Genomic DNA, 15,835 nt, shown 5'->3' on the forward strand with positions numbered 1-15,835 from the left:
AGGGCGGGCAGATGAACAAAAATGACAGGAAATGAAAACGATTTTTATGTGGTTCACATCAAATAAAGAACACCAAAAACATTAGTAAACTACTTCGCAGAAGAACTTAAGCTCTTTAAGACATATACTGTAGCCTAGTGTGTCTACTGTGTCTCACAACAAAAGTTTGGAAGTTTCACAAACTAAAAAAAACATAATATACTAAATAATATTATACTGACTTTTTTTAAGCTAAAACTAGTTACTATTTAGTAAGTTTGTCCAAAGTTTCGTACATTTTTTGTTAATTATTGTTACTGTTAAAATTTGTTTGTTTTGTTGTTGGGCGCAAGGCTAAAAGTGTTAATACCTATACTAGCCGTTTTATTTCAAGTGGGTTTATCGTCATCAAGAAAGGCTATCTATGCTGTATCCACCACAGGTGTCGAAACCCGATTTTTTAGCACTATAAGCCTTCAAGATATCCGCTGAGCCACTAAAAGACCAAGATCAGAAGGAGAAAAAATCAGTAACACCTCTCCGGTCTGGAAAAGACTAATTAATTAATAAACTCCCGAAAGTCCCATGATTCTCTGCTGTATATCCCAGAATCTGAGGAGTCCGGTTCATTAGCACACATCACTACAGTCACTGGTATATATTTAATAAAGTGTTATTACTACCTAGGTTACTAATTGTTTGTACATGTGTGAATACGGAGTAATTATTGTCCCTCCCTGTTCACCAACACTACTTGTTTTATCTTCCTTCCATTGTTAATTGACCTAGAATGACCTAGAGGTTGACATACCAGGACAGAATATGAGGGTTCGTGATTCTCGTCTAGTTACCACAGAAATGTTTCACACTGTGTGGTAACGGGCATACCATAAGAGCAACGGTAAAATCCCACTTTCAAGTTAAGAGCAGCTCAAGAGTTAGTGGTGTGTACTTTACACTAGCTAGCTACTTTCCTTCTGGCGTATCACTCTAATATTAGATACGACTTTGCGCAGATAGCCCTTGAGTAACGTTGTGCGACCGTCCTAAACACAAACTTCACTACTGTGTTACCTTAACGTAGTTTCGTATCTTCCTTACCTGCGTACTATTATGCTTTCCTTAATACCCGTATCATTACGTTACAGATAATGTTCATCTGTCCCAACGCTTGATACGAGGAAAGGAAATTAATTGAATCGTGAGACTTCAGTAAATTATAGCTCGCTATCATTGATTAGTTGGGATAATATGAAACAACAAACTGATTAAAAATAGTTTGTTATGTGGTCCAATTTAAAATCTTTAGATACGTGATATAATGCTACTCATTTTAACAGTCGATATACTATTTTTCAGCTTGAATAATAGTTACAATTTTATTTATTTCAGTTCTATCTATATAGTTACCGGTGGCTCAGTGGCAGGTCTGGGACTCATAACGCTGTAAATCGGGTTATGACAGTCGCGGTGTGAACAGAACAGATAGTCCATTTCTGTATCATTGTGATCAACAAAGTACATTTTATCTGTATAAGACATATTTGGAGCAAACAAAATATTAGTTAGCGTGTCCTTCAATGTATGCGTTTATCATGTACAACATTTCATGGCCTAGAAAACAGCTGTTTATTTCTAAACATTATATCAGATGTGCACAAATCTTATTCGTGAAAGACGATTGTTTACATACACTTATACCTAGGTGTGTAAACCAGTGTTTGAATTACAAGGAAACGGAAGGAAACACCATTTTCATTGTTAATCTGAGGGTCGCGGGTGCGAATCCCCGTCATACCAAACACGCTCGCCCTTTCAGCCGTGGGGGCGTTATAAGTGACGGTCAGTCGCACTACCCTTTGGTAAAAGAGTAGCCCAATTGTTGGCGGTGGGGGGTGATGACTAGTTGCTTTTTCTCTAGTCTTACACTGCTAAAGTAGGGACGCTAGCGCAGATAGCCCTCGTGTAGCTTTGTGTGAAATTCAAAACAAACCATTGTTAAAAGTAATATGAATTACATTCCTCCATCATGTGTTTTAAAAAATCCTCCGCATGGAGCGATGTTCCAAAAGTGAGAATTCACTAACTGCTTAGACTCAATGGAGGCTAAGATCGTACTGGAGAGAGCTAGTTGTAGTTCGATCTTAGTGTTTGGTGTATTTAACGTATTTGTAGATCTTAAGTTTAATCTAATTAGTCACTAATAAATGAAGTTATAAAATTTATGGAGTATTATTTTATATTGAAATACTACTATTATAAACTCTTTGGGGATATAACCATGGAGGTGGTCGAACGACCATCCTAAAGGGCTAAAAGGTTCACTTTCTTTTTTTTGTTAAAAGAATAAGTATTTGCCTTTCATGTAAATCACGTAAATTGTTTGTGGAGAAGAAACGGAGAACTTTTTCTTTCTTTTTTTTTTGCAACAGACCCCACCCTCACTCTGTAATGCTGGTTACACACCCGCACCTCTTTCATCATGAAGTAGTTTGGGTACTAATGCTAACAGAGCCAACACTTCAACAATTTAAACGTCAGCTAGTCGCCAAGTGAACAAAAAAGAACGGTATATTTTAAGACAAAGTTTGTATGTGTAGTGAGGATTGCATGTAGAGTTTATGATTCTGTTACAGGAAAACCTAGATACTAGGAATGTTTTTATGCGTTTTGGAGTGTTTCATTTGGTAATTACATACGAGGACTTCTCTCAAATAGAAAAACGAATAAAACGTTTGCACATACTTTCATGTATATATAAAACACAACGTGTTAAAACATGATATGCTGAGATTCTGTTAACATGGGAAAGAGCTCTGTAAATATATTTTATGTAACAACTGTTATATTTACATTACTTTCCCCTCCGGTCATTATGCAGACACGTGAGTTAGGAGACGGCTTAATGCTAGTTAGCATGTGGCTGTCATCATTCAATAAAAAGTCTGCTGGTATCATTAAATAAATATTCACGTGAAAACTTGAATTTATTTCTCAGCTCACAGGTGTGAGCTCTATGAAGGTTATAGTGCCCATCTGGTCTTTATGACCCTAAAGTTCACGCCTCCTTGCGGTGAAAAGGAAATTATTGCAGGCCTATACAGCCCTTCTGCAGGCTTCACGGTGGAAAACATTGGATAACTGGGACGAGATTAGAGGTGAATCTATTGTGAGCAATCGTGAATCGCTTGTGTACTAGGTTCGACCCCCTCCGTCAGCTGCATCTGTTTGCCTAGACTTTTAACAGCCTCTGTTGTTGTTGTGTTTTTTTTTTTTTAAGGTAGGTTACAGAAGAAAGCTACAGCAGAGTAACATCAATCATCACACTTAAGTCCATGTCAACAGAGCACGGCTTCTCGGGCCTCCTCAGAAGTCTGAAGAGGTTACCTAATGGCTGAAGTGGGGACCTCGTAACTCGTTGGTCGCAGTGTTAATGTAAGAATGACTCCTATCTATAGCTGTTACATATCTCCCAGCTGAACTGCCAAATATAAACTTCCCATCTTATGAATTATTTATAGCTTTAAATATAATAAAATACGGACTCCACACTCCAACTGAGCACTGTACCAGTTACCATGTGAGAAAAACAACAAACAAACAAAACACATGAATGGTATACCACTGTTTAAGAGTCCTCGTTTTGTTACTATAATTTTGAATTTCACAAAAATCTATAGAGCTAATACACGTCAGTATGATTTCAACTTGTTACTTTACAACAAAACTTATGGACTAGTGGCGTAACGCATTTAAGCAAATGCTTGCAGACAAAAATAAAATGAAAAATAGAATCGACTGTGGTCTTGAATGCTTTCACAAGTTAAACGTCATCAAATGTTCGTCGTTTTAGTGAATGCGCTGTGACACGTTTGTTTTAAAATATAATAAGAATTGGAAACTAAATTTCTAGGACATACCATCTATAAAACCTGAATAATACGTTTCTACGTAGTTATAACACTCATGTATTACTTGAACAATACCGAAGTAACAGTTAACAGTTTACCTAATTTTCCGATTTGACCGGTAGGTTTTAGTTAAATTTTTTTAGTATAAATCAGCTTCTACACATCCAAGCTGGGCTGGTTTCGATTCAACGCTTTTAGACCTTGAATCACGTCAAGACCAAACCCCAGTCGTTCCCAACGGTTCCCTGCTGGTGGTAGCGCTGTCAATGACAGCCAATCACCACTCAGGTATACAACATTGACAAATTGACCGAACGCCTAGCACACAAACCTGGCGCTTAGAGCAGTCCTCCTCGCTTCGGTTTTGGCCAGCCCCCACGCGCTCACGCCTGGACCTCCCAGTTTTTCGTGGTAAACCGCGTGCGCGAGCTAACTTACAAATCTAACTGGTGGAAATGTTGAAGCAGCTCCAAGAGTGGTGCACGAGAGTAATGAAGAGAGCATTTCCACTTAAGTGGAGTGTTGCCACTCTCTAACATAACCATAGTTCTTAGTTGTTCCCTGCTTCATGTGTGGAACCCCTTCTTGGTTGTTTGAAGCATACTAGATGATTTCTATTTTCAGTCTCGTCCGAAAAAATTCTTCAGATATATTTTAACCGGCCTCTCAGAGTCCACTCGTTATGAAGATGTCTGTCACTGCTAAGCCTAGTAGTTTTAGTGTAAAAGACATTTTGGACTTACCAGAAGTGAAACAGACGTCCAGTCCGGTTCGTAGCGGAGATTCTTTGGTTTCCAGCCTCGTCTCCTCGGCACCCGTCGCTCTGGACACGAGTCTACCAGAGGCCAGCTTTTCCTACCCCTCCTTCTGCTACAACGGAATATGCGCAGACAGTCCATACGTTAGGTGGTTATCGAGCGCCGAAGTATTATCTTCATATACATCTTTAGGTAATATATATATATATGTTTCTGTTAATAGTAAAGTAATCCTATGCGATTTTATTTAAGTAAATATACCTGCATTGTTTATAGTATTCTGTTTTCATATAACGTCTTTAGGTGAACATATCTGTGTCTTCTCATAGTATATTGTCTTCATATACGTATTTGCGGAGATAATGTTTTATAATATATCTGTATCTTGTCATATTACAATCTAATACTATCACACTGATATATGGATAACAATAACGTCACACATATTTGAACTGGCAATAAAATATATTCTCAGTTTGTTATTTTATATCATTATAACACGTAACTATATCAAATCAATCAAATAAGTATTATGAAACAATTATTATGATACAGTGCATTCTTACTCGGTATTGTCAACACAAAATAATTACTTACGTTATTATCAACTAAACCATAAATGTAACCTATATATATTAATTAGTAAGTGTCACTTCATGGTCGAGTTTTCTTGATTTCTCGAAATAGGAGAAACCATAAAAACGAAAACGCATTTATTCAGATAGAATAGTTCAATTATTGTCTGCTAATTGCGACTGTAGTGACAGGGGTGCAAGGGTGTTATGAGAGGATGCCATGAAACCTTGTGTTAGTAAGTATTAGTATACTAAACGTATCGAAAAGATGAAGTCTGAAATCATTTAGCCTAGAGCCAAGAACATAAAATTTATCGTGAAAGTAAAAATGTCGACTCTGTTTTAAACTTAAATAGTTTGTGAATAAAGCCATTCTCTATTACATCGCCAACTCTTTTAGTAAAAAAACAAAAGTCTTTAATTTCTCGGAAACTTTAAATTAAGAAATCAACAAATATTTTTCCAGTTTTGTGTTCGTACAATTTCATGTTATACTTTCAGTACATAGACTAACAACAATATTATGTTATACTTTTGTTGCTAAGTAACATGTCATAAAAGCCATTGTTGGAACGTAGTATTACCAAACAACACTGGCTTTCTATGTATTAGAAGTTGTTAATATAACTGATTTATACTAATAATTATTTTCTGACTACTCCACGAATTCATATATTATCTTAATTTTGATTGGCTGACAAAGGAATTTACCGACCTTTGACTACCTCGTCTGCACGTTTTTCCTCTTTTTCAGCCAAGGTTGATTTCACAAAATGTATTTATTTCAGGTAGCTATAAAATGTGAAGTTAGGGTACACTATGGAAAGGGGTTGGTACTAATTGCCCCGTCATTTTTGATGAGCGAAACACTAGTCTAATAATAAATATTATCATAATATGTAGGCAAATAATAATTTATAATGAAGGGTTTTTATTGATGGTAGAAGATACTATATGTTTCAAAAGAACTTTGGTCTGTTTTCTTCAGGTATGATCTGTACTAAAGAATAAAAGGTTTATATACTGTTACAAAGATAAAAGACAGAAATGATGTCAGTAAGAAACGTAATTTTAGCCCATGCGAACAACTGAAACAGTCGCTGACTAAAATGCTAACCCTAAAATGCATACAACCTTTAAAAACTTCTCTTACGAAATACAACAACAAAACATATTACGTGAAACATTTACTTCAATAAATTTATTAAAGGTTATTTCTGTGGAGTTGCTTACAGTATTTTGATCACTTCACCAAAGAAATATAAAACGAGGCGAATGTAAATTTTGTACTACGTATATTTTGTCGTTCTAAACATGGCTTAATAATCTGTAAGTTTAATAACATAAAAAAATACCGTGACCATTAGAACTAAATTCACACCATCTTTACCTAGTCGTGATGTTGTGAGACTCTTAACTTCCCATTGGTCATCATTCTAATGTATTTATTACGTATTGTGAAACAGTCATGAACACTTCAAGAAACACTAGTTCGTAACGGTACAGTACTGCTATAAACGTTGATTTTTTTTAAGTTGGTACGATAATGTGTACCATGGAAGTTTAATTTTTTTATTATTCGCAACGACTTTCCGAGTTTTTTGATAAGGAATTGAAGGTAATGAATCTTTGAGGTTCGTCAAAACATGGAATTTTATTAACACATTTATTAGGCATGGGTAATAAAATATTGTATTTAGAAATACAACAAATTTCGTGAATTTTAGGATAAACAAAAGCGATAAACAGCAGCCTACATGAAGTTTCACCATTTTATAATTGGTGAAAATAAATATAAACATGAATATTATCACGTTTTTCTATTAATGTGCAGTGTACAATTAGTTAAGAAACCTATATACGTGAACAATTAAAAATAACAAAGAACCTTCAAAAACCACAACCATCATCCAGAGCAATACATGGATTAATACTGATAGCAGTAAATGTTCTTTGAAGTACGCGTTTACTCTTTGAAATGTTGCTAAAATAACTCTTAAAGACAGACGGAGAAAAAATATGATTGAAAATAATAATGGTTTGTTTCCTACCTTATCTTGCTATTGATTTACATGTGATGTCAAGTTGGTAGACACACTGTTTTTCAGATATCAGCATGACCCGGAGCGCGTTTTGAAGAGGATAACGTTTCAAATCGGATGCGTTAGAAAGACTACATTATCTACTTCACGGCATGATAATAGATGAATAGAATAGACATAAATTGATTTACTTACTCAGAAAAATGAAAATTCGTATGTAATTTTTGTTATCGTACAAAGATGTTCTTGTAAATATTACGCTCAGTCGAAACTATTAATCTCTTGTTACTAAGATTATTATCCTCAAATGCGTTTCCTCATTTTAACTTGTTAATATGTTAGTTGTAATCTAAGTTTAATCTGCTGTTTCTGTTTAAAATTACTGATAAAAATGCTTCTGAAAGTAAAGTGTGCGGTTACTTCAGATAATTGATTTAGAATAAAGTAGTTATGGCTGTTTACAGAAACTAATAGATTGTGGCGTCCAGATCTATTAGTTTCATATAAAACCGTTTATTAGCTATTAATTGCAAAAGCTGCACAATATATTATTTATGCAGGAATCAAACTCCGAACTTAAGCAATATAAACCTTTGATCTTGATGCTGATGAATGTCAAGACAAGAACGTTTACTTGAACCGTTAAACTTGTTAATTTCTGTGTCATGAACAAAATCAATTACTTTAAGACACATTAATTAACAAACATTAGATACGATTCGCTTCCTCAATAGATCCACGTAAGACAAACGTGAATAAAAACATTTTTTTCTTAAATAGAAATATGTAGTTGTTATAATTACCAAGGATTGCAAAAGAAAGCCGAATACAGATTTTATAGTAATAATACTAAGTATAAAAGACTAAATATTCTCAAGCAAAAATATGTAATACTAGTAATATAGGGGGAGTTACAGCGAAATCATCTAACAAGTATTAAAAATAATAATAATGATAAAAAGTACAACTATATTATTAAAATAATTAACTGGTATCAACCACCAAAGGACGAATACGAAGCTGTAAAGTACTTAACGATGGCGATAGAAAGTAATGACGTCTTTCAAAATTTGTAGTGCGTACTGGATGGATTTATACATTTTGATAAAAAGTTTAGAAAAACTACCTTTGTATTCAAGATATATACGAAAGAATGTTTTATTTTAAGCAACGTTTCGCCTTCGCGGCTTCATTAGGGGTAATATACATAGGTGTTTGATATTAAAATATTCGTTAAATCATAAAGGTCCTTTCTTTTCCTAAACATTTTATCAGAAAGTAAATATTTTGAAATAAATATCTGTTGTGTTTTCCTAAGATTTTAGTATTGTAAGGCACTAAACTTACTATTGTCCAACCGTGGGACTAGGAACAACGAAAACAAGTGCATTTGATACAATTAAAGAAGGCAATAAAATATGTTGTTTAAAAATAACTCAAAGTTAAAGGCCTAACTACCTATCAATATTGTCTATTGCATACAACCTATAGTCATTCCAAGGATCGGTCATATCTTTCTAAATATTTTAAAAACTGTTAAGATTATATGGGCCTATAAATCGGAGGTTTGAAGTGAGATCTAAGACATTCACGTATTTTACAATGATCTAAGAAGAAAATACTTTCTATTTATTCCTAATTCGTGATAAATTTCGAATATTTCACAATATGTTTTCTTCGGGTTTTGTCCTCCTGTTGGGACAGCTGTAAGTCTTCGAATTTACAATGCTAAAATCAAGAGTTCGATTACCTTCGGTGGACATACCAGGTAGCCTGATGTGGCTTTGCTATAAGAAAAAACATTATCCTAATAATGTATAAAAAAGAGTGCTTTTATCCCGTTAATGTTATCATTTCTTTACAATAGGCGTGGTAACAGGTAAAAACATACAATTTACCTCTGTGATTTGATATGTAAACCACACAAGTCATGACTGATATAACATCAAGCCGATTATTAAAGGGTTAACATTCATTTACTTGTATTGAAGAAGAACCAATACCTAAAGCTACTCTCAAGCTTTTATGGATTAAAACATTTAAAAAGGATGAGAGCATATACGATTGTTGTTTAAGTGACTGTTTTATTTCCTCTCTAGGCCTGGCATGGCCAGATGGATTAAGGCGTTCGAATCCCGGTCGCACCAAACATGCTTGCCCTTTCAGCCGTGTGGGCGTTATAATGTGACGGTCAATCCCATTATTTGTTGATAAAAGAGTAGCCCAAGAGTTGGCGGTGGGTAGTGATGACTAGCTGCCTTCCCTCTAGTCTTACACTGCTAAATTAGGAACGGTTAGCGCAGATAGCCCTTGAGTAGCTTTTCGCGAAATTCAAAAACAAAACTAACAAACAAACAAATTTCCTCTATTTACATAGATATTTTCAGTTTTTTATAAGCATCACATAATACGTTTATATTATTTTTTTCTAATGTACAACATATGACTTCCCATATCTAATATCACGCTCAACACTTACGTGGGTTTTAATGTGCATAACACTTACCTGGGTTTCTAATATCACGCACAACATTTACACGCGTTTCCAATGTCATGCATAATATACCAGCACAGACGTTTCATTTCTTTTGATAATGTTATACTTCGTTAATGAAGTACTTTGTGATGTTACATATTTTATTTCTTAATACTGAGTCTAAATAAATTATTTCTAATAACTGTAAATTTAAACTTTCAATTTGACGTAAAGTTTGGGGGTTTCTCGTAAAAGTTAAAATGAAATTAAATTAACCCATTCAAACTGGAACAAGGAATTAATTTAGAAATTTGATCAAAAATCACTTGATATTCAGAAACGTTGACCAAATACACAAAACATTCAAAAACGTTTATGAAATGCCATATAACATTTAGAAACATTGAACATTAGCTTAACAATAAAATAATTTGATGAAAGGTAATATATAACATTTAGAAACATTGCTTAAAAGGCATATGATGTCCAAAAATACTGTTTGAAATTGTAGAACACTCGAAAATATTGTTCAAAGGTTACATAAATGAAGAAACGTTAAGCATAGTAATATATCATTTAAATACGTTGAACACTTAACTTTGATAAATGGTCATATAACATTTAGATACATTACTTAAAGCTCATATATTATCCAGAAATATTGATTAAAAGCCATTTAGCATAAAGAAACATTGAACAAAAGTCATACAGCATTCACAAGTCTTATGAAAGGTTATATAACATTCAGAAATGTTGAAAAAAGTCATAAAAGTAATTTTTGATGACGAGAAACCCGCTTGAAATACCAGCCGTTCTGAGATACAAAGTCATAAAAGGTCATTAAACGTTTAAACACGTTGAGCAAAAGCCACGTTACATTCAGCAACGTTAATAAAAACGCATTTAATATTCATAGACATTGCTGAAAGGTTATATAGCATCAATAAACTTTAAAATAAAAGCTCTATAACAATCAGAACATTACTTAAAAAACATATAATACACCTATTCATTATCGTTTCGGTAACCTTTTAAAGATTTCGGCTGAGATACAACTTTAAACCAACTTTAGAAAATAAGATATCTATGTTGTGATATTTACCTAGTACTGTGAGAAGATGGAAATATAGAAACAAATCTCTGGTAAAAACCTACATCAGTTAGAGTTAGTGACTTTGTTATAAGAAATACATATTTTACAAAATAAAACAATATAGCAAATTATACAAAAAAAAAGTTGAAAGTATGTTTTCTATTTTTCAACGTGGAGAACGTTTGGACATGTTATGGAATTAATTACTTGTTTGTTTCGTCGTCTTGGATGTGTATTAGACTTGTCAAGAATATATACAGAGACAACACCTACATTTGTATCTAAAGAACCAGTCAACTGATCTGCCTTGTACTTATTTCATGTCATCTTATTTTTTACATGCTACTTACGTTTTTTTTTAAGTATAATGACATACAATGTTTTAAATGTAAAGGTGTAAGTCAAAATGATTTGATTCAGGTATCCATACTGACGAATATCTGGGACAGTATTAAGTGTAGAAAAGCTAAATCTCTCGAATCTGTTGTACAAGGTATTGCAAATTATACGTTGTTCTAAAATGTTACTGTAATAAGGTGTTTTTACAAAATGTTCTCTTACCTCCAAATATTGGAGAAAAGCTCTTTAATTATTGGTTTCTACCCTAAAACATTGTACAAATACAATAATAAACGTAGTATTGAAATCCGTATTTAGATGTAAAAATATTTCATAGTTTTTGTTTAATTGGATCTTGTTCCTACTTTCAGGATTAGGTCAGCTAGGGCTAGAATCCATCAGCTCCTCTTCAGCTCTATCACATCTCAGTCATCCGGATCATTCGGTCATGTCCTCGACAGAGGCCTCAGTTGGTGCCGTGCCACCGCATAAGGCCTCGTCGGCCCTCGTTCCGCACAGCGTGGCCGGCAAAGGATCAGCTTCAGTACTGGAAAGGCTAGGCCAAGCAGGTGTTCCTACCGATAATGACGATGTTTCTACCCGGTTAAGCGCATCTCCAACAATTAGTGAAGCCTACACAACGCGGGCCGTTGCAGAGGAGTCGGAAAGTGAGTTTGGCGGAGTCGCTTCCGACATTTCCAGGTGTAACAGCGTTGACATTCAGTCTGAGAGCAATCAAGGTCTGAGTTCGGAGTCTTTAGCAGTCACAGAAGTTTCCACTGACAATACCGGTGATAAGAAAACTGACAGTACCGAACACCCATCAGATCAGGCTCCAAAAAAACGTAAACGTCGCGTTTTATTCTCAAAAGCGCAGACGTACGAGTTGGAAAGGAGATTCCGACAGCAGCGGTATCTATCAGCGCCCGAGAGAGAACACCTTGCTAGTATTATCCGTCTGACTCCTACGCAGGTAAAGATTTGGTTCCAAAATCATCGCTACAAAACAAAGAGAGCGAGACAGGAAAAAGGCCTGGACACGAATCCTCTTCCTTCTCCACGCCGGGTCGCTGTGCCTGTTCTCGTCCGGGACGGGAAGCCCTGCCAGCCGCCGATGGGCAGCGGCTTGGTGAAGACTGACTCGACAGCACAAGCTATCCAACCTGGAATGAGTCTTTGTTTGTCTTCTGCCGAATTGACGTCCATGGCAAACATGGCAGCCACAGGGATGGGTACTTTTAACATGAACATGATACCGACTTACACACACCCTCTGATTCATCAAGCACGATGGTGGTGATACTGGATGCCGCTTACAAGTCCCCGAGTAGTGCCTTAAAGATCCGTACACTTCTAGACTGTGTATCGACTTGCAACTATGGAACTATCACTGATTCGGGCTTCTTTAGCCAAGCGTTAATTTTTAAAAACTAGCCTCCAGAAGATGGGTAATCGCGGAACTTTGTTAACTTTTCGATTACTTGAAAAATAACCTTATTAGGTTAACCGGTACGCAATCTTACATGTCCTGTAGGTTACATTACGTATGCCTGAGAAAGGCACTTCAGTAAACTGGATATGAAGAACAAACTTGAAAAGTTTCTACAGTCCAGCGTGACGCTGCAGTAGTTCACAAACTTCACCTTCAAGAAAAAGTAAAATTTCATAAATCCAAAACTGAAAAAAAAACCCATCACGAACAAAATTAAATATACAGATGTAGTGTTAAGAGCCAATATTGGTGATCACTTTTCTAAACCTGGAGTGGTTGTGTTGTCTATCAAGTTGCTACTTACAACAATATGGTGAAAACGAACCGTTAATTTCTGGACTCTGTGAACAATGTTGTAGAAATTACTTGTTTTTGTCAAGTTTGCTATCCAGTTTTAAACTAGTAATTTCTTTAAGGAAGATTAAATTTGACTTAAGTGTTTGACCTCCTGTGTAAACACAAATATGATAAAAAAAAAGACTTTAATGTGTTATGATAGTAGATTCTAAGAGAAGCAGAAAGTAATATGACGTAAGAGTTCCACTTTTACAGAGCTGAGGTTTGAATATTATCTTTAGAGCGAATCTTTGCTTTAATTGAAGCGAGTTTTTGTGGAATGGGTTTTATAATGTACACTCTTTTCGCATCAAGTTATATCAGTAAGATCATTAGCTATGTATATGTCTTTGTAAATAGAAATATAGAATACGTATGTTGCTGTAAAGCTGGAGTTATTCGTTGTTAATTAATTCAGACCAAATGATATGGTAAACACAAGTCAGAGTTAATTATTTATAACGATCAACAAATTAGTAGATCAAACTTACTAATTATTTAAAGAATGTGTAGTATGCTTGCTAAGTGGCATAAAAACTGAAAAACATGTTGCAAAACAAAATGTGAAAGCATGTTCTTCTGATAACAAATATCACGACACGTTCGATGTAGAGTTACAAATGTAATATTTGAAATATCAAAAACACTTTATATTTTTCTCTAGTATTAGTGGATTCAAAGAATTAGCAATCCCATAAAATAACTTCTTTCAACTGTCGTCTACCTGAAACATTGGGTGACAAATTTGGATCATCAACAGGTTAAGACTTTACACAACACTTACTGTAACAATAAAACTTTTACTTTACCACCATCATCCACATAACACCAAATTACCTATTGTAATTCAGCAGAAGGATGTTGTCATAGTTTTAAACTTTAAATAATATTCTTCATACTGTCTTTTCTTGATGAACTAATTAACAGTTGTTACTTAGTAGAAGGATGCTAGGTTTAGTGACAATTTTCAGAGTGAAGTTTCTTGAAATATCGATTAATTATTTTAATTTAGCAGAAGGATACTGCCATACAATTTTAATGTTTTTTATTGTAGTGTTTCCTTGAAAAGCTAAATAATTTTTTTCACTTAAAAGAAGGATGCTGTTATATAGGTTTTAGGTTTTGTTGGCGATTTCTTATAATAACATTTCTTGAAACATCAGATAATTATTTTATTTTACCAGAAGGATGCTGTTATATAGCCTTCTAGGCTTAGGTGACAACAACTTTAATGTTTCTACAAATCATTAACTGCTCATTACTTTACATTTGCAAGCGGTAACTATTATATAGCTTTTTAGATCTTCGAGACAATTTTACAGTAATGTTTTCTAAATACTGTTTGTTGTTGTTTTTTTAATTTCGCACAAAGCTACACGAGGGTTATCTGCGCTAGCCGTTCCTAATTTAGCAGTGTACGAGTAGAGGGAAGGCAACTAGTCATCAACACCTACCGCCAACGCTTGGGCTACTCTTTTACCAACGAATAGTGGGATTGAAAGTCACATTATAACGCTACCACGGCTGAGATGGCGAGTATGTTTGGTGTAATGGGGATTCGAACCCGCGATCCTCAGATTACGAGTCGAGTGCCCTAACTTCCTGGGTCGTCACTATAAGTAAAATTATTTTATCCTCGTAAAAAGGTACTGTCATATAGCTTTCTAGGCTTTAGTGACAGTTTTTCTTCAAAGTAATGTCTCTTGAAACATGTATTAACTAGTTTAATTTAGCAAGGGACACTGTCATATAGCTTTCTATATTTTAGTATCAATTCTTTGCAGTAATAGTTTGTGAAACATTGGATTGTTATTTGAACTTAACAGAAGGACACTGTTGTATTTAGTTCTATGTTTTAGTGGCAATTGTTTTGAATGTTTTTCAATGATAATGTATTTTGAAATATCGATTAATTATTTTAACTAAGTAGAAGGACGCTGCCACATTGCTTTCTAGGTTTTAGAGATAAGTTTTGTATTGATGGTTCTTAAAACTAGCTAATGATTTTAAGTTAGCAGAAAAACTCTGTCATACAGTTTTATAGGTTTCAGTAACAGATGGAGAGTAATGCTTTTTTAAACATCCGGTTAAGCATCTTAACTTTGCAGGGGAGTTTTTGAGGTTTACGTGACAACATTTTTATAGTAATGTTCCTTTAAATCGGTTAATTATTTTAACTTTGCAGGGGGACATTCTTATATAGTTTACTAGGTTTTAGTGACAATTTTTACAGTAATGTTTTGATTAATTATTTTATCCTGATAAAAGGGGACTTTCATATGATTTTCTAGGATTTAGTGACAATTTTTTATAGTAATGTTTCTCGAAACATCGATTACTTATTTGACCTTAGCAAGGAAAAGGTGTCATACAACTTTAGGTTTTCGACTTTGTTCTTTGGGTGGCCCAGTATAGTCAGGTGGTAAGGGCCCTCGACTCCTAATCTGAGAGTCGCGGGTTCGAATCCCCGTCACATAAAACATGGTCGCCTTACCAGCCGTGGGGGCATTAATATGTGACGGTCAATCTCAGTATTTGTTGGCCAAAGAATAGCCCAAGAGTTGGCGGTCGGTGGTGATGACTAGCTGCCTTTCCTCTAGTCATACACTGCTATATTATGAACGGCTAGCGCAGATAGCTCCCGTGTAGCTTTATGCGAATTTCCAAAACAGACAAAAATAATTCTTTCATAGCGATATTTTTTAAAACGTTGCTATATCATTCTAACTCGAAAGAAGGATTATGCAATATAACTTTCTATGCTTTAGTGGCATTTTATAATGTTTCATGAAACTTCGACCAATTTTGTTAGCAGTAGAGCTCTATCATGTATG

General features: G+C 34.7%; 1 protein-coding gene across 1 annotated transcript; it reads left to right on the plus strand.

Moving 5' to 3' along the window:
- Positions 1-4,348: 4,348 nt before the first annotated feature.
- LOC143225619 (uncharacterized) lies at positions 4,349-13,404 on the plus strand. The gene is made up of 2 exons (XM_076455376.1): positions 4,349-4,840; positions 11,545-13,404. The coding sequence occupies exons 1-2, from the start codon at positions 4,573-4,575 to the stop codon at positions 12,471-12,473; spliced, it is 1,197 nt and encodes a 398-aa protein (XP_076311491.1). The 5' UTR covers positions 4,349-4,572; the 3' UTR covers positions 12,474-13,404.
- Positions 13,405-15,835: the final 2,431 nt, after the last annotated feature.

The sequence above is a fragment of the Tachypleus tridentatus genome, chromosome 9 (assembly GCF_004210375.1).
Source record: "Tachypleus tridentatus isolate NWPU-2018 chromosome 9, ASM421037v1, whole genome shotgun sequence".
NCBI classification, from domain to species: Eukaryota; Metazoa; Arthropoda; class Merostomata; order Xiphosura; family Limulidae; genus Tachypleus; species Tachypleus tridentatus.